We start from the raw sequence: 23,409 nt of genomic DNA, 5'->3' as shown, positions 1-23,409 counted from the left end.
ATGTCGGGGCTGGGCAGCCGTGAACCAGCAAGCAGCCCTGCTTGCAACAACCAACTCTCTCCATGTACAGAATCTCTTTAATTGTCTGTAATAACTGCTCTTATTTTGTTAAACAAAGCATATTTGTCAGTATCTAAGTAGGCAACAGTGCATGCAAAATCTGTGCAATAACACAACAGTGTACCTTTGGCACACAGCTGCAATTGCGACACCTACTGGCTAATAAAGATTATTACACCTACTCCACTAAAATTCCTAAGGCAGGTATGTAAATTGTAAAATTTGAAAGTTATATGATGACAGACAATATTACCATTCAGGAATTTAATACCATATTGCTTACACTATGGATGATATTCTGCAAGGCTTATGTGATTTTCCTTATGCATCCATTTATTTGATTTTGTAAATTAGCTTCATTTTTCATATTATATCTTCAATAAAATGCTTTGATAACAGAGCCAACAGGCACTTTTAAAACTGATACAGTCCTTACAGACTAATAATAAACAGCTAGCTTTAAAAATTAATACTATTAAAAGGATAACATTAATTTGACAGACAAAATTCAATTCATGTCAAAGGGTGCTAAAAGAATTATCTGAATGAATTCATAGTGTTGAATTTACCAATCGGAATCTGTTAAAAAGTATGATAGGTTATTGGACAAGGTATCTCTACAGAAAGGCATGTACATGTCATCCAAATAATGTCAGGGATGAGATGTTGTCTTTACTGGACAAATTTCTTACCTTGGAATCATATGTGCCAAATAAGGACCAGAATCCAAATAAATCAATGAGGGTACCAAAACAGTACACAGGACTGGAGATTTAGACTGTACAAAAGGTAAAATGCTGCCATTCATTTGGGCATAGATTTTTTTTCCCACACAGCAGCCCTGATTAGCTGCTACCAGCTGAAATCTGGGTCGAGCTTTTTCTGTGCCTGGGGAAGCTCAGGCAGTGCCAAGGGCACAACAGGCAGGGACGTGCGGGAGACCTAGGCGGAAAAGGTTGAGGAGGTCCCGCCCAGCGCCACCACTACCGCCACGGGCAACACGCCCTCTGTCCCGAGTAGGAGGCGCCAGTCTCCCTCTGCCAACTGTCTCATGTAGCTGTTGAATAGCCAGAGACCTCCGCTGAGTACACAGTCTGTGATTTATATTTACACTAAATAACCGTTTTTAATCTGAGCATATCTTTTAGCATTGAATCAGATTTAAACCAGCCACACAGCTCCAAGTGCACAGTGACCCCCTACTGGCAGGTAACAGTAATTATACCTACTTCAGCTACCTAAACCACAGGTAAGATTTTTTATGGACAATATAACCTTTCAAGGTTTCAATAGCCTCTTTACTTACACCATGTACGAGGTTTTGCAAGACTTATATAATTTCCCTCCTGCATCACTATTTCTAGAGCTAATGGGCCAAGCAGTGATTTAATTAATACAGTTTCTGTGATTATTTCTGATCTAAGCTAGCCTGGTAGCCCAGAACCAAGAAGCAGGCCCCTCCTCCAAAAAAGATTCTGATTAAATTGTTACATCTGCACCTGTGACTACCAGATCTTCAATGACAATGTCACTTATTTATGTTTTTAATTTTGGTCTTTGTTCATTTATTGAAACTTGCCAAAATAGTTGCTTTATGGTTTCTCCTGAATTTTTGGTCCTCTCTTCTATAGCTGTTCAATTATCCAGAGCAGTATAGTTTCTTACAATAGACATTAGGTTTTTTCATTGCTTTGGGAAGGGGTTTCCTCTACGTTGGCAAGAAACTACTGAACCAGATTTGGCATAGGGGCCAAATGTCTGCAAGAGGCCCCTCATGGACTTTCCCAATGCAAAGTATTATTTTGAATATTCCTCACTGACCTACATTTATTAGTCCAATGCCTGCCCTTGCCATACCTTCTGCATAATCCAGAATGGAGGTGCATTCTGAATGGATTATTTTTAGAAAAAAAAAACATTGTTTCTAGAATGCCCTGTTGACAATCTCTTTTAAAGTGACCTTGTTTGTCACAATTATAACACTTGACATTTTGATTTTTCCTCAAACCTCTGGAAATCACCTCTCCTATCCATGTAGCATCATGGTCATGAGAGTCTATATTAATTGTACTCAGATCCTTTACTGCACAGATAATGACCTTGCCTTTAATGGCCTAATTATCCATTTGCATAGAGAATTGGCATTTTTAGAAGCCAGAGATTTAATTATTATTTGTCTAGCTTCTGAATTTGGTTTCATTCTGTTTACTGTTGAAGTCAATCTTTGTAAGAAATCCATAAAGGCTTTCTTTGGGGTCTGTATAACTTTAGTAAATGACTCAATTTTATTCCGATTTCTCCAATTCTGTCCCAAGCACTCAAAGCTGCTATGTGGCATAAATCCAGAGTGCAGTCATCATATACAGTTTGCATTCTTATAGTAAGTAGTGTAGTATCCTTCTCCAAATCTTTGATCTTGGGAGATTTCCCTATCTCTAGCTTTAGTCCATTTTTCAATACCTCAGCTTCTTCTCTGAACCAGGGACTCCATTGTAATTGTGCACCAGTCTCTAAAACGCCATTAACCAAATCTTTCTGGTCACTACGGATAATTCTATTACAAATTGACCATGAGTTTAACATTTGCTTCACAAAAGGTGATGCATGCCATATGGGACTACTGCTTCCTTGAATCTCCTTAAATCTAACATTGGCACAATAGTCCAGTTAGCTGTAACAGATTCTGCCATTTGGCAATTCCTGTAAGGTTACTGGATATATTAAGGTTGGTTGTCTGAAAAACTTAGGCTGTTCCTCTCTATTCTTATAATGTAATGCTGAAATTGGCTCTCTATTAAATTATTCTGTCTGGATTTGAATCTATGATGTTTTAGTAGATTTTTCTGAATTCTATATCTTAGCACTTAGATTAATCAATTTTTTTAGTGATAAGACAAAAATCATGCTGATAATGTTCACAATTGACATCACATAAATCCCATCTAAATTAGATATCCTCTAATTTAATGATTCTATTTATAAAATATCTAGCATATCAACCTTACAGAGACCCAAATCCCTTCATTATAATGGTTTTTCTAAATTTTAATGTGGAGGAAAAACTTTCTTTTAAATAATCCCTCCCTTTAAGAATTCCCGTTTGTCTTACCAAATCTACTGATGATGTTGATGAAGATGTGAGGCTGATTGCTGCTGCATAAAACAGCAAGTCTGGCTGGATTTCAAGGAGCTACCTAGTTTGGCAGCAGCCCGAGAAGGGGGTTCAAGGAGAGCCTGCAACTGATGGTGGAGAGGGAAGAAGAAAAGAAAGCCTAGTGGGTGGGGCTGGAGCCCCAGGTGCAGCTCAGATGGAAGCCTCACATGCAACCCTGGCCTGTACTGACAGCTATAAAGCCTCAGGCAAATGTTTTTGTGTGTGTGTGTGTGTGTGTGTGTGTGTGTATTTGTACCCCAAACATTGGGCACCAAATGTTGCATGAATAATAAAAACTCAGAGACAGAAATTGGGGTTCAACCCAAAAATCAGAAAATAAGTGTAGCCAAGCGACTAGAGAAGTCTTACCTCTACCAAGGCTGGGTGACCACAAATAAGCAGGCAGCCTCTCTCCTCTCATTTTATATTCCCTCTAGTGATGGAATTAAAGGTGTAGGCCACCACCACCTGGATTTATTTCTGCATCGATCAGGGTGGCCTTGAACTCACAGAGATCCATCTGCTTCTATCTCCCAAATCCTGGGATTAAAGTTGTGTATCACTATTACCTCTAGTGGCTTTAGCTTTGCCTCTGGCAAGTTGTGCCTCCTCTGTCTTCCCTCAGGGTCACTTTTGGGACTGAAGGTGTTGGTGAATCAGTTGCTAAAATGGAGAAATTATTTTGGACTGAGGATAATTATGAATGGAGGAGGCAAGTGTCATCTTCATCAAAATATCTCATCCAGAGCTTTGTTCTTGCAAACCTCCATTCAATATCAGCACAGTACAATGAAAGATACAAGTGCAAGGTTTGAGAGGAAATTGGAAAATAGACCTATGTTTCATTTTAAGCTCCTGCAGTTGCTTCTAGAGAGGGCAACCTTACAGTAGTTATATAAATTTAAACTATATATATATATACCTTATAAATGCAAATTACACAGATCTGAAATCCAGTTTAAGAAATACATTTTATTATGTATGGTGGTGCGTGCTCCTAAACTAGTTAACTCAGGAAGCTGAGGCAGGAGGATTTTGAGACTGGCCTGAGTGTAATATCCTACATCAAATACACAAATAAATGGTAGTGGTATGGCTCAGTATTGGAGTGCTTCCTTCACCTGTGTGAAGTTCTCAAGCCAAATCCCAGAACAGAAAATTCAAAAACAAGAAATGGGAGGATAAAGGGAGGTGCCACGGATCGGCTTAGGGGAGTCACTCAGACGGTGGGCGAAGCAGGGTCTTGGTACTCAGGAAGTCATGAGGTCGGTGACAACAGACAGACACAACACACAAGAGAGTGGTTGGAATCTACTGCGATTTTACTGAATTCATGTTTTCATTATATAGTATTCACACAAAGAACAAATCAGAAGGTCATGTATCATTAGTTGGCACAGTATGAAAGCCTGTTTTAGTCACATCAGCGATTTATAAGAAAAGCATATTATCAGGGACAGGTGTTAGACATAAAGCATCATTAGAAGAGGAAATCTTTTTTTTAAAGATTTATTTATTTATTTAGTATCCTGCCTATAGGCCAGAAGAGGGCACCAGATCTCATTACAGGTGGTTGTGAGCCACCAAGTGGTTGCTGGGAATTGAACTCAGGACCTCTGGAAGAGCAGTCAGTGCTCTTACCCACTGAGCCATCTCTCCAGCCCTAGAAGAGGAAATCTTGTCCTTGGGAACATAAACCTCAGACAAGTGGCTTCATCTTAGGTAAGAACAGAAAGCTTGTCTCATTATCACTATCATGGCCCTTCCTCTCTCTGACCCTTTATCTCATCTAGTGACCAAATATGACTAACAGCTCTCTGCACCTGCTTTATTCATAATGAGCAGATCCCTCTGCCAAGAATGATTTTTGCGTTATTTAAAATACACATTCAACAAATAAGCTATGTGGAGACTAGCCATGGGAGGACCTACACGCTCCTATGGAGCCTTCCTTTATGTTCTATGACACAGTTCTGGATGTAACTGTGTCATTAATTTTTCTCCCCCTTTGTAGTGGTTTGAAAAGAGTCGTCCCCAAAGGGAGGCACTATTAGGAAATGTGGCTTTGTTGGTGTAGGTGTGACCTTGTGGGAGGAAGTATGTTGCTGTGGAGGCATGCTTTAAGGTCTCATATATGCTTAAGATACCACCCAGTTTCTCAGATCAATTCCTGGTGTGAGAGGTCCTTCTATCTATGTGTAGCTTTTATTGGTTAATGAATAAAGAAACTGGCTTAGCCTTTAGCAAGGTAGAACTTAGTTAGGCAGGGAAAACTAAACTAAATGTTGGGGAAAAGGAGGCAGAGTCAGAGAGAAGCCATGTAGCCCTCCTGGAGACAGATGCCAGAACTTTACCCAGTAAGTCACAGCCTTGTGGCGATACACAGATTAATGGAGATGGCTTAATTTAAGATTTGAGTTAGCTAGAAATACGCTTAAGCTATTGGCCGAACAGTATTGCAAATAATATGATTTCTGTGTGATCATTTCAGGGCTGAGCAGCTGGAAACAAACAAGAGGTATCCCACAACAACTTCCCGTTGCCTGCAAGATGTAAGACTCTCAGTTACTTATACAGTACCATGTGTGCCTATATATTGCCATGTCACCACCATGATGACAACGGACTGAATCTCTGAACTGTAAGCAAGCCACACCAATTAAATGTTTTCCTTTATAAAAGTTTCTGTGGTTATGGGGTCTCTTCACAGCAATAGAAACCCTAAGACAACCCTCCTACCTCCTAATGTTAGTATTGAACCTAAGACCACCGAGTTACATTTCAAGTCTATAATATCATTCATCTGCTAGAACAAGCCCAAGACAGGCTGCAAGAAGATAATCAGCTGTCCATTTGGCCACCACAAGGCTGATACTTGAGGATGACTGACAGAATTCTTTCAAGACTGGGAATGTTTAGCTATCTGAGAGAAAAGAGGAAAGGCTTTAAGAGAGTTTCTTCTAAGAAAGGCTGAAGTCAAACTACTATTTACCTGTACAAATGCCAGAAAAAGCCAGGTTAATCGACCCATCTGGTAGCATTTTAAAACTGAACAAGTAGTATGCAGAGGACCTAAAGGTGAATAAGGTATAGTCCCTGGCTCATTCCAGATACTGAGATGAACACAGCGACCCATTCAGTATAGTAGTAACTTATTAGTGCGGCCTAAACCAATTCTGTAATGGTCTGTCCTGTCCCTTTAAGAGACAAGCCACTCCCATTCCCCCACCTCCATCTGCTGAGGCAAGCTGATCTTCAGCTTCCAGTCTGGGTCCCTTCCTTCTTTAAGAGGCAGCTTCTGTCTCACTTCTCCCCACTTCTCCCCCCATTTCTCTCTTTCTCTCTCTCTGCTCTTCCTCCTTCTCCCCTTCCCTAACCCACTAAATAATTATCCAACTTCACTCTGCATGGCGTGCCTGTCCATCTCTGTCTCTCACCCACCACATGGCTTCCTTCCTGGGACCCGGCTGCCTTCATGGCCTGCCGTAGTCTCAGGACCCACTGCCCACTGCTGCCATTCGGGGACCTATAGCATTTTACTTAAACTATTACAAATTCTTGTCTAGTTTCATGTCTACTGATGTGGGATGTCCTTCTGTACATATGTGGTTTTTATTAGTTGATGAATAAAGCTGTTATGGCCAATGGCTTAGCAGAGTAAAGCCAGGCGGGAAATTGAACAGAGAAAAAGAGAATGGGCAGAGTCAAGGGATGCCATGTAGCCACTGAAGGAGAAAGATGCCAGAACATTACCAGTAAGTCATAGACTCACAGCAATACATACATAAATAGAAATGGTTTAATCTAAGATCTAGCTAGGAATATGCCTAAGCCATTGGCCAAACAATGTTGTAATTAATATAGTTTCTGTGAAATTATCCGGGTCTGGGTGACCAGGAAACTAAAGCAGTCTCTGTCTACAGTCTACAGATGGCCTTTCTGAGTCAGGGTCATCTCAGAAAGAGAAAATGACTTACAGCAGAGAGTAACCAAAGCCTCTACCCTACATCTCTGGCTGCCGAGCTTTTAGAAGCCCTGGTTTGTCAGCACCTGTCTGTGGACTCACAGAATTACTTCCTCCACACTTGTATTATCTGACTCACCTCCAGTCTCAGAAGTCAGATCAGTTCCAGGGACAGCTTTACAATAACAGAACAGTCAGTCATCTGGATGAAGTCACTTCAGATTTACTTTCAAGATTATACTTGAGATTTGCCATGGTAAAAGGGTAGCTTCAACTGCCCCTCTTATGTCCAGGCTTCCACAGGAAAAGTCCTCACGGAAAGCATGTGGGCTCTGCTGCAGACCACATCCACTGTGGCTCCTCGGGGGCTTCCTACTTACACTGCTTACCTGGAGCTTTTTCTTAGTATCAAGAAGCATTTCTTACTCCACTCCCAGTCCCCAGAAGGGTCATCTCAACTCTGCTTTCCATCATCAGGTGGGCCTAATCTACACTATCATCCTAGAAGAGAGGTGACAGATCTGCTCCAACTCTGATAATAAATGAAGCTGGGGCATGATCCTGAACTCACAGAGATGCAGTAAGAAGGGCCCTGAAATAATCACACAGAAACTATATTATTTAAATCACTGCTTGGCCCATTAGCTCGAGCTGCTTATTAGCTAACTTTTACATATTAATTTAACCCATCTCCATTAATCTGTATATTGTCATGTGGCAGCAGCTTACTGGGTAAAGTTCCATCCTGTTCCAGCAGGGCTACATGGCTTCTCCCTGACTCTACCTCCTTTCTCCCAGAATTCTGCTTAGTTTTCCCTGCCTAGCTCTGTTCCCCTATAGCTCTGCTATAGGCCAAAAGCAGTTCCTTCATTAACCAATGATATTCACAGCATACAGAGGAGAATCCCACCTCACAGAGAGAAGTGGGTACACCAGATCCCTGTATAGATACCTGGTATCTAAAGAGTTAGCATGCCTACCTCATGTACCTGTCCCTACCGACCTCCAGAAACCTCTCTTTCTGGCTGGTATTGGTCCAGTCCAACAAATACAGCACATGGTCCTGGAAGGACAGAAGTCAAATGCAGGTGCTGGAGAGATGTCTCATAAGAGCATTTACTGCTCCAATAGATTTTCTTAAAAAGAAATTTCTCCTTACATGTGTTTTTCTTGGATTTAATTATGTACCTAGTGCCTATGCAAGTAAGAAGAAAGGACCAGATCCATTTAAACTGGAGGGATATAAAGTGGCAAGATTCCCAGTGGGTGCTGCGAACTGAATCCAGATCCTGTACGAGAGAAGTATGCTGCTATTGCCCACTGGATCATCTCTCCCGCTTCTATGTTGTTTTATATTCTCTCTCTCACTTGTGGGGTTTTCCAGCTTGTTTTCAGTCAGTATTTTCAATGTGCCAGCTCACTGACCTTTAGTGTCCAAAGCTTTTCTTCTATAAAATCTGTTGGTAGTCTTTATTATGGATCCTTGTATGATAAAAGGTCATTTTTCTTTTCTGTTTCCAATATTATTTTTTGGTGATAATTTGATGATAATTTTTGTTAGGTTTTTTTTTTTTTTGATTTTTCGAGACAGAGTTTCTCTGTGGCTTTGGAGCCTGTCCTAATTTTTGTTAGTTTTGATTTTTGAGACAAAATCTCATAATGTAGCCAAGCCTTAAGATAGATTAAAAAGTCAGGGGAGTGCTTGGAAAATGAAATAAGTGGGGCAAAACCAATATAAAAATAAAGATAGCCAACTTCACAAAGTCGCCTTCTGTCCTCCATGTGAATGTGAACGACACCCTCTACCATATACATATGCAATAATAATTTTTTTAAATAGGCAAATTAAGTCTGGTTGTGAAAACTCCAGCTAAGCACTATGAATTCTAAAGCAATAAAGGTTGACTGCAGTCTATAGTCATCTTATATAGAGATTTCAATTGAGAACGTCAGCACTGATGAGCCTCACTAACCAGATGACCTTAATTTGACTTTTCCCAGTTGTAAACATAAAAAATAAAAGAGATAGTAAGTTTTCTTTGTTGACAGTCAAAAGTTATGTCTTAACCCCTTGTAACCTGGTATATTAAGAACAGCTTGAACCCTTGCCATCTATGGACTTATCCAATGATCTCATTTAACAAATACAAAAAAGGATAAGTGGGGGTAAAACTTCACTGAACAATTCTCTTAAAAAGCCACCCAAATCATAAACATGGCTATTATTAAGACACTTGACTTACTTTATACCTAGTTGTCCTGAGAATCTTTTGTGGCATGGTTCAGAATCCCAGCAGCAGTGACAAAAATTCCCTGAAAGAACTGGGGCTGAGACAGGCAGCAGCACAGAGCCTTATCTTCTCTTCCAAATCCTGCTGCCACTGACAGGATAGCCTGGACCTCCCAATACTCCTGCTCCGGCCTCTCAGGTGGTAACACTGCATGTCTGTCAGCCTTGGGAAGCATTTTAAATTACTGATAGATATTACCTCACTGTCCTGAGAAACTATTCTCAGGAATAGAATCTTCTACTCTCACCAGCAATGTGAGAATGTCTTAACCCTTACCAACAGTAAAAATTATCATTCTCCCCCACACCTCTGTCATTCAGTACCAAGGATTGAGCCCAGAACTTGTCATATGCTAGGCAAGTGATCTAATACCCAAATACATCTTCATTCAAAGAAGACTATGTGGCTCTCCTTTGTAACAGAATCAGTGAAAGGAGATAGTCAACAGAGTTCTAAAGGCTTGAAAATAACCACAGATCAAAGATTTCAAAGTCAGCTTTTGTTTGTGAATTACTCATCCACACTATTTAAGGACTCTGAAAACATTAGATGTGTTATGTTCATAAGAGGATACTGATATTTTAGATTTCCTTACTATCTGCATTCTTTATCATGTATATGACTGTCCAGTTGCATGGAAAGGACCAGAGCTTCCATCATAAAAAATATGCCCACTATATAGAGTAATCTCACTAGTAATTCTAGCAAATAAGTAACTTTTCTAAATTTATTGAAGTTTTAATAGGCTTTTGAATGTGGCTCAAACACAGACTTTTGTAAGTGCTAGGCATAGGCTCTATTGTGGCCCTTTCTCCCTAGCTGAAAATAGAAAATATTTTTGGTTACTTTTAAATTCCTATCAACATCATTCAGAAAATCCAAATAACAGAAGTTTGTTTAGTTATTAATCATACAAGCTGTATCGTGTCAGTCCTGAATTTTAAAGTGCTTTTCAATGATTTTGTGGATATTTTTATAATTGTTCTAGAGAGAAAAAATACAAATTATCTTAAAAATTAAATGGCTGGAGATATAGCTCAGTTGACTGAGTTAATTGTCTGTACTTGTCTGCATGCATGAGGCTCAGAGTTCAATGCCCAGCACTGCATAGAATGAACATAGTTTACATGCCTATCATCTTAATACTTCTGAGACAGAGGCAAGAGGAATAGGAGGTTCAAGATTATCTTTGGCTATAAACCAAGTTTCTAGTTCTAATGGTAGTAAGGAAATATCAACTACCCACTATATAAACACAAAGAATAAAGGAACAAAATCATGTGTATTTCCCAAGGACCCGAGGCCCCTGTGCATTAAGGTTTTTATCTGCTGACCTGCAGAGGACCTGTTTCACCCTCGTCCTCCACCACAGAAGAGTTAGCTTCCTATCACACAGCAAAGACCTTCAGCACACAAAGTCAGGGCTGCAGCTGGGAAGCCCTGCCCCTAGTCTCTCCAGCGATGTCCACACTGAGCATTGCAGCACTTGTAGAAGGTGGTCATTGGCTCATCTGCAGAACGGGTCTGAAGCTGCATGAAATAGGCACGCGGATGTTCACATTTGGGACATGGCTCTGACAAAGAGAAAAACCAGTCATCCACATTACACAAATACTATTAAGTATGGGTAAATATCTCATTCCCACGTTCATCCAGACTATGCTGCCAATGGTAAATTTGCCAATAGCAACATCCGACCCACAGCACACCAATACTAAGGGGACTGGAGAGACTGTGACTTTGAAAGCACCTTCCTAGTATCACTTTCTCAAATTTTACTGAAGACTGGATGGAAGCATAGCATGAGAAGGGTCTCTTGTAGTCTGTTTTGAGAGGCTATAAACAAAAATACCTGCCCAGGGTGGTAGTACACAGCTATATTCCAGGACGTAAGAGACTGAGACAAGAGGCTTGCCACAAGGCCAGCCTGGGCTATATAATAAGAGTCTATCTCAAAAATAAACAAATAGCCAGGCGGTGGTGGCACACGCCTTTAATCCCAGCACTCGGGAGGCAGAGGCAGGCGGATCTCTGTGAGTTCGGGACCGGCCTGATCTACAAGAGCTAGTTCCAGGACAGGCTCTAAAGCTGCAGAGAAACCCTGTCTCGAAAAACCAAAAAATAAATAAATAAATAAATAAAAATAGATTTAAAAAAAAATTAAGCCCCTACTCATTTTCCATTTTCAAGGTTTTTGTTGTTTGCTTTTATAAAAACAAGTTCTTGGAGTTGGCCTCAAGGTCACTAGGTAGCCAAGATGACCTTCAGCTCCTGATTTTCCTGTCTCCACCTCTCAAACTGTACTACCACAACTAGCTAATTCTAACTTTTAACATAGATTTGTGTATTTCCTCAAACTCACAGAGATCTGCTTGTCTCTGTCTCTTGAGTGCTGGCACCACCCAGCTTCCCCAAAACTATTGACTGATTGACTGATTGAGATAGGGTTGAGAGTACTGGCTTACAAGCTTGAGCCACAAAACTTTTAAATCCATACAGAATAAAAAGCATGGATGACTGCCCTCTATGTATCTCTATCTCTCCCCTTTCAACAACCATCAATATTTAAGTTTAAACCAACATTGAAACTTTTTTGTAATAAACTCCAAACCTGCTTCAAAAAGAGTATACCAGATTTTTATACTGGTCCAATCTGACCTGGAGAATCTAAATGAAACAATGGAGCGGGTATCAGTATGGTGATTTCCCTTTCAGAATATCTTTCCTTGAAAGAACCTGCTTTAAATTTTTTAATACAGCCAGGTGGTGGTGCACATGCCTTTAAACCTAGAATTTGAGCTGGGTGGTGGTGGTGGCACACACCTTTAATCCCAGCACGTGGGAGGCAGAGGTAGGCAGATCACTGTGAGTTCGAGACCAGCCTGGTCTACAAGAGCTAGTTCCAGGACAAGCTCCAAAGCTACAGAGAAATGCTGTCTCGAAAAACCAAAACAAACAAACAAACAAACAAACAAAAAACCCTAGAATTTGGCAGGAAGACAGGTGAATCTCTGAGTTCGAGGCCAGCATGGTCTACAGAGTAGGTCCAGGACACACAGGGCTACACAAAGAAATTCTTTCTCAAAACAAAACAAAACAAATCAAATAAACAAAAAAGTTTAAATGACTTGCTTAAAGAACGACTATATTGTAACTAAAACGTATCATCAAAATACTTCCTGTAGCCGGGCGGCGGTGGCGCACGCCTTTAATCCCAGCACTCGGGAGGCAGAGGCAGGCGGATCTCTGTGAGTTCGAGACCAGCCTGGTCTACAAGAGCTAGTTCCAGGACAGGCTCCAAAGCTACAGAGAAACCCTGTCTCGAAAAACCAAAAAAAAAAAAAAAAATACTTCCTGTATTTGCAAACACAAGATATTTGTAATTACTGATATTTGTCATTATTTATATTTCCTTAATTCTTTCATACTTACTGGGGGAGGGTGGAAAACAACTTTTCTTGAGTCAGCTATCTAAGCATCAAGGATCAAATTCAGGTTAACAGGTTTGGCAACAAGAGCTTTTACCTGCTAAACCATGTCATTGGTCCTAATAATATACAGGGCTGTATTATAATAAATGAATTATTATTATTAAATATAATAAGTAATAATAAGCAGGGTTGAGTCACTGGCGTTGTAATGGAAAACTTCCCACCTGCAGTAGAGTCCACGTTCTCCCAGGCAGCTGCTCCACCAAGCACATCATCCACTTCTTTCAGTTTTGGATACTTTCGGTTTGTTACCTAACAAAAACAAGCCATCAGATTTCAAGTAATCATACAGTTTTAAAACTGGGACACCAAACCATAACCCACCTGCAGCATTTCCTCTACTTGGTAAATGGATACAAAATTTATCTTCTTCAAAGAGCACCAAGAGCCATTAAAATGTTGGGGTTTTGTGACTGAGATGTTCCCAAAACAACCCAGAGGTTCAATGTCAGAGACCTCTAGAGACTGGAGAAAACACCAGGCAGAGCAGGAAGAAGAGTTGAGTTAAACCCTACTCTTTTCTCACACCCCTAAAACACCTAAGCCTAGCAGTATCATTTATCTGGGTATCCCAGCGTTTCCCGGGGACACGTTTGGCTGCTTTCCTAAGTTTGTCAGTCATCTCTCAAACTTCGAAACTACGTCACCATCCATATTATCACAGATCCAGACTCTAAACTGCACATAGCTCTAAAGTGTCACCGAGGTCTGGTGATGCGCATCTGCAGTCACAGAACTCAGGACACCAAGGGAAGGGGACACATATTTGTCTACATGTAAACTTACGTGGTTATTGGTCTCAAAATTCTCTAGACCGTATTGTTATAGAATACTTCAATAAGATATTGAAAAGAACAAAATTCATGTTAGGTTTAGTAATAGCTACAATTTTTAACCATATTGCTGTTGTTCCTACTGCATATGTGGCTGATATTGCTTTACATACATCCTTGCAAACACTATAGGGCAATGGCATAAAGATTCTCATGAATCTTGATTCACGAAGTTCAAATATATGCTAGATTTCAGACAGAGATTGATGTACTTAAGCAATCGGTGAGATGGTTGGGAAAGAAATTTGTGTCTTTGCAAGATACAAATATCTGTGTGGAGATTGGAATTCAATCACTTTTTTGAATTAATGATTAGGCTTATAACAATTCTTTACATGAAATCTTTTGGGCAATGCCTATGTTCAATCTTTCAATGATCACTTACATAATGATATAGGACTTTTGCTAAATCATTTCCTGATTCAGATGCCTTTAACATTGGACAAATTTTTTGGTGACAAATTGACAGGGTTAGATGCTAGGGGGTTCTAACAACCTTATACTTTTATTTTGGATTATGAGTTTTATATTCAACAACTCCTTATACTTTTATTTTGGATTGAGTTTTATATTCAACAACTCACAGAATATGTACATACTTTATAGTCAAAGCTCCTTTTGACTTGAAATAAAAATAACATAGGAAACTAACAGGCTAAAGTGCAGGCTCCTCGTGGGACAGGTGAGATGAACTTGGGAAACAGTTGCTAGGCTAATCAAGCATAGATGAAAACAAACTTATCTCAAATGTTCTGTCAGAATCTGGACCCTGGATAAAAGATTGGACTTTGAGCATATTAATTCATACCCTACCAGTTATAAAGAACTGCTTTGCTTCTATATACTTTTCACCTTGTTTTTATGTACTAGTTTTCATTTTCATTACTGTTAATTGAGGTATTGTTTATTGCAAGGCGTGAAGAGTTTCTAATGTTCATGTACATGAGTAAAGTGGGGTTTCAGATTTGAGGTAATGATTTTACTAACCTGAACACTAAGCCATACCATAAACTCCAACACGAATGATCCCTAAATCCTCATGTGAATATAAAACCGTAACCAGAACCCTAAAATGTACTTCAAATCAGAAACACAGACAAAAACCTGAATACTAACCAAAACATGATCCCTAACCGGAACCCTAAACCTTAACCCAAAACCGAACCATACCCTAACATAAAACTTAACCCAAAATCGGCCCTGAACAAACACTAACAAACCCACTTCCAGAACCTTGACCTGATCCCTGAAAGCAAACCCCTAAACCAGTATCTGAACTGAACACAAACAATAATCCATACCTTAAATGGAACACCGAACACAAACATGAACAATAAACCAAACTCTAAATCAAACACGAAGACAAACACATACCATGAGCAAAACCAAAACACTAACAAAAACGAGAACTCTAACCATAACACATATCCTAATCCGAACCTGTACTCCACCAAATTAAGAAACACAAACGAAAAGGACAATTTTCTGGTTAGGTACCATATACCAAAATTAAATCAACAGGTGAAAAATTTAAAGACATATAAACTCCAAGGATATAGAAGCTGTCATAGAAACCCTCACAAACAGAAATATCACAGGAGCAAATAGTTTTATAGTTACTCTGATACCAAAACCACAAAGACTCAAACAAGAAAGAATTACAAACTAATCGTACTTATGAACATGGATGCAACAATACTCCAGAAACTGCTGACAAACAAAATCCAAGACCACATCAAAAAAATCATTCATAATAAAGTCACCTTCATCCCAGAGGTGAAAGATAAAACATTCAAAAATCTATTCATGTCATCCATCATATAAATAAACTGAAAGAAAAACAGATGACCAACATATTACATACTAAAAAAGCAGTTTACAAAATCTGATACCCATTTATGATAAAGGTCTGGGAGACATCAGAGATGTGAGGAGAATATCTAAACATAATAAAAGCAATATACAGCAACCTGACAGCCAGCAACAAATTAAGTGGAGAATAAAGGTAATTCCACTAAAATAAGGAAGATGAGGATGTACACTCCATATAGAATATAGTTCTTCAAGTTCTGATAAAGCAGTAAGACAACAAAAGGCAATCAAGGGGATTCAAATTATGAAGGAAGAAGTCAAACTTATTATTTGCGAACAATAAGTATTAGATTATGTGTGTAAGTAGCCTCAAAAACTCTACAGGGAAACTCCTACATAGGATAAATACCTTCAGTCATGTGGCAGGATACAAGGTCAACTCAAAAAAACATCAGTAGCCACCTATGTACAAATGATAAATGAGTTGAGAAAGAAATAAGAGAAACATCACATTTGAAAAAAGCCACAAATTACATAAAATATCTTGGGGTGATGTAGAGACACAAAGAAAACATTCTAGTATTGGCAATGGCACAATTATCTTTATGAAAGCGACCTCGACGACATAGGTCTTACCCTTACCAACATGGGGTCACGTGAGATCTCTGGCATCCCAGGGTTGGATTATTTTCCAGCAGTCTAGAAGACCGGTTATGGCTGAACATCTTTTTCTGGCCATATATGATCTGGTATCTGTCTCTTCTGAACTATGATCAGCTGTAAATTATTGGGCTTATGTCCCTAACCCACCAACATTTGAGCCTGTCTTTTGGGGAGATACTGATGTGTTAGTGTATACCATCCCAGTATCCTCTCTCCTTCTTGGAATAATTTGACTTATCTGAATAATTTTGAGGCGTCTCAATATAATTTGACTTGTGTGGATAAAAAGAAATCAATAGGATTTGAAATGGTCCTTGTTTTCCAATGGGATTTCAGCATTGCTTACAACCTGGTATTTAAAATAGGCAGATATTGTACTTATCTTCAAAGACTATGATCATAGTCTATTAATCATACCTGGGATAATATCACAGAAAATTAGAAAATGGCATATTCTGTATGCCCAGATTTTACATATTATATTTTAAAATATCAGCAAATTATTTGGAAAACATGTTTGGCCAAATTTGGAAAATGATTCAAAAATCAATGGATCAATTATGGACCATACAGTCAATTTTTTAAAACTTATTCTAAATGGAATCTTACCACTTGTGATTTGCTCAGTGTTACCAGGATGAATTTAGATGAGAATAAGTGATAAATGGAAGCAGTTTTCTGGCACTGGGAGAAGGAAGAGTCATTGATGATCGCATTGCCTTACTCACAGTCCTTAATGCACTGCAGATGCATATTTGGAAAATCGTAATTGTCTTAAAACCTGTTCAGCTTTTTAATGCATCATTTGTTGGAACATAATGCACTTCTGCTTATATATTTACCGTATATACAAGAGTAATGTTACTGCTTGTGTGCTACTACCACATATATTTTTAATAGGAAGAATAAATATTACTGGAATTACTTTTCATCTTAAGTTTAACCCTCATAATCAATCACTTATGATACTGAACAGTAAACACATATTTGTCTACGTGTAAGCTTAGGTAGTTATTGGTCTCAAAAGTCTCTAGATCATATTGTTATAGAATACTTCAAGAAGATATTGAAAAGAACCAAATTCATGTTAGGTTTAGTAATAGCTGCAATTTTTAACTGTATTGCTGTTGTTACTACTGCATATGTGGCTGGTATTGCTTTACATACATCCTTGCAAAAAAAACACTATAGGGAAATGGCATAAAGATTCTCATGAATCTTGATTCAGCAAGTTCAAATATATGCTGGACTTCAGACAGATTGATGTACTTAAGCAATCTGTGGCATGGTTGGGAAACAAATTTGTGTCTTTGCAAGATACAAATAACTGTGTGGAGATTGGAATTCAACCACTTTTTTGAATTAATGATTGGGCTTATAACAATCCCTTACATGAAATCTTTTGGGCAATGCCTATGTTCAATCTTTCAATGATCACTTACATAATGATATAGGAGTTTTGCTAAATCATTTCCTGATTCAGATGCCTTTAACATTGGACAAATTTTTTGGTGGCAAATTTACAGGATTAGGTGCTAGGGGGTTCTTACAACCTTATACTTTTATTTTGGATTATGAGTTTTATATTCGACAACTCCTTATACTTTTATTTTGGATTGAGTTTTATATTCAACAACACACAAAATATGTACATACTTTATGGTTAAAGCTCCTTTAGACTTGAAATAAAAATAACATACGAAACTGGAGACACAGAACTGGCTCAGAGTTCAGGCTCCTCGTGGGACAGGTGAGATGAACTTGGGACACAGTTGCTTGGCAAATCAAGCATAGATGAAAACAAACTTATCTCAAATGTTCTGTCAGAATCTGGACCCTGGATAAAAGATTGGACTTTGAGCTCATTTCTTCATACCCTACCAGTTATACAGAACTGCTTTGCTTCTGTATACTTTTTGCCTTGTTTTTATATACTTGTTTTCATTTTCATTACTGCTATTAATTGAGGTATTGTTTATTGCAAGGAGCGAAGAGTTTCTAATGACCATGTACATCAGTAAAGGGGGGTTTCAGATTTGTGTTAATGATTTTTACTAACCTGAACACTAAGCCATACCATAAACTCGAACATGAATGATCCCTAAATCCTCATGTGAATATAAACCATAACCTGAACCCTAAAATGTACTTCAAATCAGAAACACAGACAAAAACCTGAATACTAACCAAAACATGATCCCTAACCGGAACCCTAAACCTTACCCCAAAACCAAACCCTACCCTAACAGAAAACTTAACCCAACTCGTATCCCTGAAGAAACACTAACAAACCCACTTCCCGAACCTTGACCTGATCCCTAAAAGCAAACCCTTAAACCAGTATCTGAACCCAAACACAAACCATAAACCATACCTTAAATGGAACCCAAACACAAACATGAACACTAAACCAAACGTGAACCCCCTAACTCTACCAAACTCTAAATCAAACCCGAAGACAAACACATACCATGAGCAAAACCAAAACACTAACAAAAACTAGAACTATAACCATAACACATCTTAATCAGAACCTGTACTCCAAATTAAGAAACACAAAAGGACAATTTTCTGGTTAGGTACCATATACCAAAATTAAATCAACAGGTGAAAAATTTAAAGACATATAAACTCCAAGGATATAGAAGCTGTCATAGAAACCCTCACAAACAGAAATATCACAGGAGCAAATAGTTTTATAGTTACTCTGATACCAAAACCACAAAGACTCAAACAAGAAAGAATTACAAACTAATCGTACTTATGAACATGGATGCAACAATACTCCAGAAAATGCTGACAAACAAAATCCAAGACAACATCAAAAAAATCCTTCATAATCAAATCACCTTCATCCCAGAGATGCAAGAATGATAAAACATTCAAAAATCTATTCATGTCATCCATCATATAAATAAACTGAAAGAAAAACATGACCAACATATTACATACTAAAAAAGGAGTTGACAAAATCTGATACACATTTATGATACAGGTCAGGGAGAGAACAGGGATACGAGAATATTTAAACATAATAAACGCAATATACAGCAACCTGACAGCCAGAAACAAACTAAGTGGAGAAGAAAGGTAATTCCACTAAAATAAGGAAGATGAGGATATACACTCCAAATAGAATATAGTTCAAGTTCTGATAAAGCAGTAAGACAACAAAAGGCAATCACAGTGATTCAAATTATAGAGGAAGAAGTCAAACTTATTATTTGCGAACAATAAGTATTAGATTATGTGTAAGTAGCCTCAAAAACTCTACAGGGAAACTCCTACATAGGATAAATACCTTCAGTGAAGTGGCAGGATACAAGGTAAACTCAAAAAAACATCAGTAGCCCCCTATGTACAAATGATAAAGGAGTTGAGAAACAAATAAGAGAAAAATCACTTTTGAAAAAAGCCACAAATTACATAAACTATCTTGGGGTAATGTAGAGACACAAAGAAGACATTCTAGCATTGGCAATGGCAAAATTATATTTATGGAAGCGACCTCGACGACATAGGTCTTTACACTTACCAACATGGAGTCATGTGAGATCTCTTGCATTCCAGGGTCGGATTATTTTCCAGCAGTCCAGAAGACAGGTATGGCTGACCATCTTTTTCTGGCAATATGTGCTCTGGTATCTGTCTCTTCTGTTCGGTGATCAGCTGTAAGTTATTAGGTTTATGTACCTAATGCACCAACATTTGAGCCTGTCTTTTGGGGAGATACTGATGTGTTAGTGTATACCATCCCAGTATCCTCTCTCCTCCTAGGAATAATTTGACTTATCTGAATAATTTTGATGGGACTCAATATAATTTTAATTGTGTGGATAAAACGTAACCAGGGATTTGGAAATAGTCCTTGTTTTTCAATGGGGTTTCAGCATTGATTAAAACCTGTTATTTAATATAGGCAGATATCTTCAAAGACTCTGCTCATACTCCATTAATCATACCTGGGATAATATCACAGAAAATTATGAATTGGCATATTCTATATGTCCAGATTTTATATATTATATCTTATAATATCAGCCATTTATTTGGAAAACTTGTTTGGGAAAATATGGAAAATAATTCAAAAATCAATGGATCAATTGTGGCCCATATGGTGAATTTCGTAACACTTGTTCTGAATGAAATCTTACCACTTGTGACTTGATTAATGTTACCAGGATGAATAGAAATGAGAATAAATGATAAATGGAAAGTTTTCTGGCATTGGGAGAAGGGAGAGTCAGTGATGATCTCATGGCCTTATTCACAGTCCTTACTGAAATACAGACGCATATTTAGAAAATCACAACTGCCTTAAAACATGTTCAGCTTTTTAATGCATCACTTGTTGGAACAGAAGAATTCACTTCTGCTTATATATTTACCGTATATACAAGAGTAATGTTACTGCTTGTGTGCTACTACCATATGTATTTTTATTTGGAACAATCAATTTTACTACTGGAATTAGTTATGATTAGCAATTGCATTCATGTATTAATTCCTCTTAAGTTTACCCTCAAAATGAATCCCTTATGATACTACCTCAGTGAACACATATTTGTCTACATGTAAACTTAGGTCATTCTTGGGCTCAAAATTCTCTGGACCATACTGTTATAGAATTCTTCTATAAGATATTTAAAAAATCCAAATTTATGTTAGGTTTAGTAATAGCTGTACTTTTTAACCTTATTGCTGTTGTTGCTACAGCTCATGTGGCTGTGGTGCTTTACATACATTCTTGCAGGCTTATGGGGCTGTGGTGCTTTACATACATTCTTGCAGGCTTATGGGGCTGTGGTGCTTTACTTACATTCTTGCAGGCTTATGTGAATGTTGTGCTTTACGTACATTGGAACAGAAGAATGCACTTCTGCTTATATATTTATCCTTATATACAAGAGTAATGTTACTGCTTGTGTGCTACTACCATATGTATTTTTATTTGGAACAATCAATTTTACTACTGGAATTAGTTATGATTAGCAATTGCATTCATGTATTAATTCCTCTTAAGTTTAACCCTCAAAATGAATCCCTTATGATACTACATCAGTGAACACATATTTGTCTACATGTAAACTTAGGTCATTCTTGGGCTCAAAATTCTCTGGACCATACTGTTATAGAATTCTTCTATAAGATATTTAAAAAATCCAAATTTATGTTAGGTTTAGTAATAGCTGTACTTTTTAACCTTATTGCTGTTGTTGCTACAGCTCATGTGGCTGTGGTGCTTTACATACATTCTTGCAGGCTTATGGGGCTGTGGTGCTTTACATACATTCTTGCAGGCTTATGGTGCTGTGGTGCTTTACATACATTCTTGCAGGCTTATGGGGCTGTGGTGCTTTACATACATTCTTGCAGGCTTATGGGGCTGTGGTGCTTTACATACATTCTTGCAGGCTTATGGGGCTGTTGTGCTTTACGTACATTGGAACAGAAGAATGCACTTCTGCTTATATATTTATCCTTATATACAAGAGTAATGTTACTGCTTGTGTGCTACTACCATATGTATTTTTATTTGGAACAATCAATTTTACTACTGGAATTAGTTATGATTAGCAATTGCATTCATGTATTAATTCCTCTTAAGTTTACCCTCAAAATGAATCCCTTATGATACTACCTCAGTGAACACATATTTGTCTACATGTAAACTTAGGTCATTCTTGGGCTCAAAATTCTCTGGACCATACTGTTATAGAATTCTTCTATAAGATATTTAAAAAATCCAAATTTATGTTAGGTTTAGTAATAGCTGTACTTTTTAACCTTATTGCTGTTGTTGCTACAGCTTATGTGGCTGTGGTGCTTTACATACATTCTTGCAGGCTTATGGGGCTGTGGTGCTTTACATACATTCTTGCAGGCTTATGGGGCTGTGGTGCTTTACTTACATTCTTGCAGGCTTATGTGAATGTTGTGCTTTACGTACATTGGAACAGAAGAATGCACTTCTGCTTATATATTTATCCTTATATACAAGAGTAATGTTACTGCTTGTGTGCTACTACCATATGTATTTTTATTTGGAACAATCAATTTTACTACTGGAATTAGTTATGATTAGCAATTGCATTCATGTATTAATTCCTCTTAAGTTTAACCCTCAAAATGAATCCCTTATGATACTACATCAGTGAACACATACTTGTCTACATGTAAACTTAGGTCATTCTTGGGCTCAAAATTCTCTGGACCATACTGTTATAGAATTCTTCTATAAGATATTTAAAAAATCCAAATTTATGTTAGGTTTAGTAATAGCTGTACTTTTTAACCTTATTGCTGTTGTTGCTACAGCTCATGTGGCTGTTGTGCTTTACATACATTCTTGCAGGCTTATGGGGCTGTGGTGCTTTACATACATTCTTGCAGGCTTATGGGGCTGTGGTGCTTTACATACATTATTGCAGGCTTATGGGGATGTGGTGCTTTACATACATTCTTGCAGGCTTATGGGGCTGTGGTGCTTTACATACATTCTTGCAGGCTTATGGGGCTGTTGTGCTTTACGTACATTGGAACAGAAGAATGCACTTCTGCTTATATATTTATCCTTATATACAAGAGTAATGTTACTGCTTGTGTGCTACTACCATATGTATTTTTATTTGGAACAATCAATTTTACTACTGGAATTAGTTATGATTAGCAATTGCATTCATGTATTAATTCCTCTTAAGTTTAACCCTCAAAATGAATCCCTTATGATACTACATCAGTGAACACATACTTGTCTACATGTAAACTTAGGTCATTCTTGGGCTCAAAATTCTCGGGACCATACTGTTATAGAATTCCTCTATAAGATATTTAAAGAATCCAAATTTATGTTAGGTTTAGTAATAGCTGTACTATTGTATCACCATGTTTTAAAGTTAGAACATCACAACAATACTATCAAGAATCCTACAAATTCATGGAAATTGAACTGTAAATAATTGAACCAACCATGGATCAAGGAAAATATAAAGAAATTAATGACTTCCTAAAATTAAACAAAAATGAAGCCACAGAGTACCCAAAACTATAGAACACTATTAAAGCAGTGCTAAGAGGAAAGTTCAAAACACATAAAGAAAGTGGAGAAAGGTCACTAGACAAACCCTTATCCAAACTAATA

At 38.0% G+C, this 23,409-nt stretch overlaps 2 protein-coding genes across 16 annotated transcripts in view; one reads left to right on the top strand and one right to left on the bottom strand.

The window, feature by feature from the left end:
- The window catches only part of LOC119815910 (DNA-directed RNA polymerase III subunit RPC10-like), a 37,050-nt gene extending 16,978 nt beyond the window's left edge, over positions 1–20,072 (bottom strand). For 3 of the 4 annotated variants that reach the window (XR_006020819.1, XR_006020820.1, XR_006020821.1), the window contains exons 1-3: positions 19,804–20,072; positions 13,125–13,212; positions 10,804–11,043 (exon numbers count right to left, since the gene is read on the bottom strand). Coding sequence is in view for 1 of the 4 variants with exons in the window: in XM_042055050.1 (XP_041910984.1) it covers positions 10,916–11,043; positions 13,125–13,212; positions 19,804–19,833 (246 nt within the window). In the remaining 3 variants the exon portion in view is untranslated. Of the gene's footprint in view, positions 1–10,750; positions 11,044–13,124; positions 13,213–19,803 lie in introns of those variants that run through there. The other variant, XM_042055050.1, reaches the window with a different exon arrangement.
- Positions 1–23,409, top strand: part of LOC119815908 (zinc finger protein 431-like) — an 82,080-nt gene that overhangs the window by 24,219 nt on the left and 34,452 nt on the right. For 4 of the 12 annotated variants that reach the window (XM_042055046.1, XM_042055045.1, XM_042055047.1 and 1 more), the window contains exon 4: positions 19,839–19,871. In XM_042055046.1, coding sequence (XP_041910980.1) covers positions 19,839–19,871 — 33 coding nt within the window. Of the gene's footprint in view, positions 1–3,839; positions 4,611–4,753; positions 5,512–5,705; positions 5,890–8,370; positions 10,491–19,838; positions 19,872–23,409 lie in introns of those variants that run through there. The other 8 variants (XR_005285588.2, XR_005285587.2, XM_038332265.2 and 5 more) reach the window with 6 other exon arrangements.

The sequence above is a fragment of the Arvicola amphibius genome, chromosome 5, assembly GCF_903992535.2.
Source record: "Arvicola amphibius chromosome 5, mArvAmp1.2, whole genome shotgun sequence".
NCBI classification, from domain to species: Eukaryota; Metazoa; Chordata; class Mammalia; order Rodentia; family Cricetidae; genus Arvicola; species Arvicola amphibius.
The sequence above is the reverse complement of the archived record's forward strand: the minus strand, read 5'-3'. Positions and strand labels throughout refer to the sequence as shown.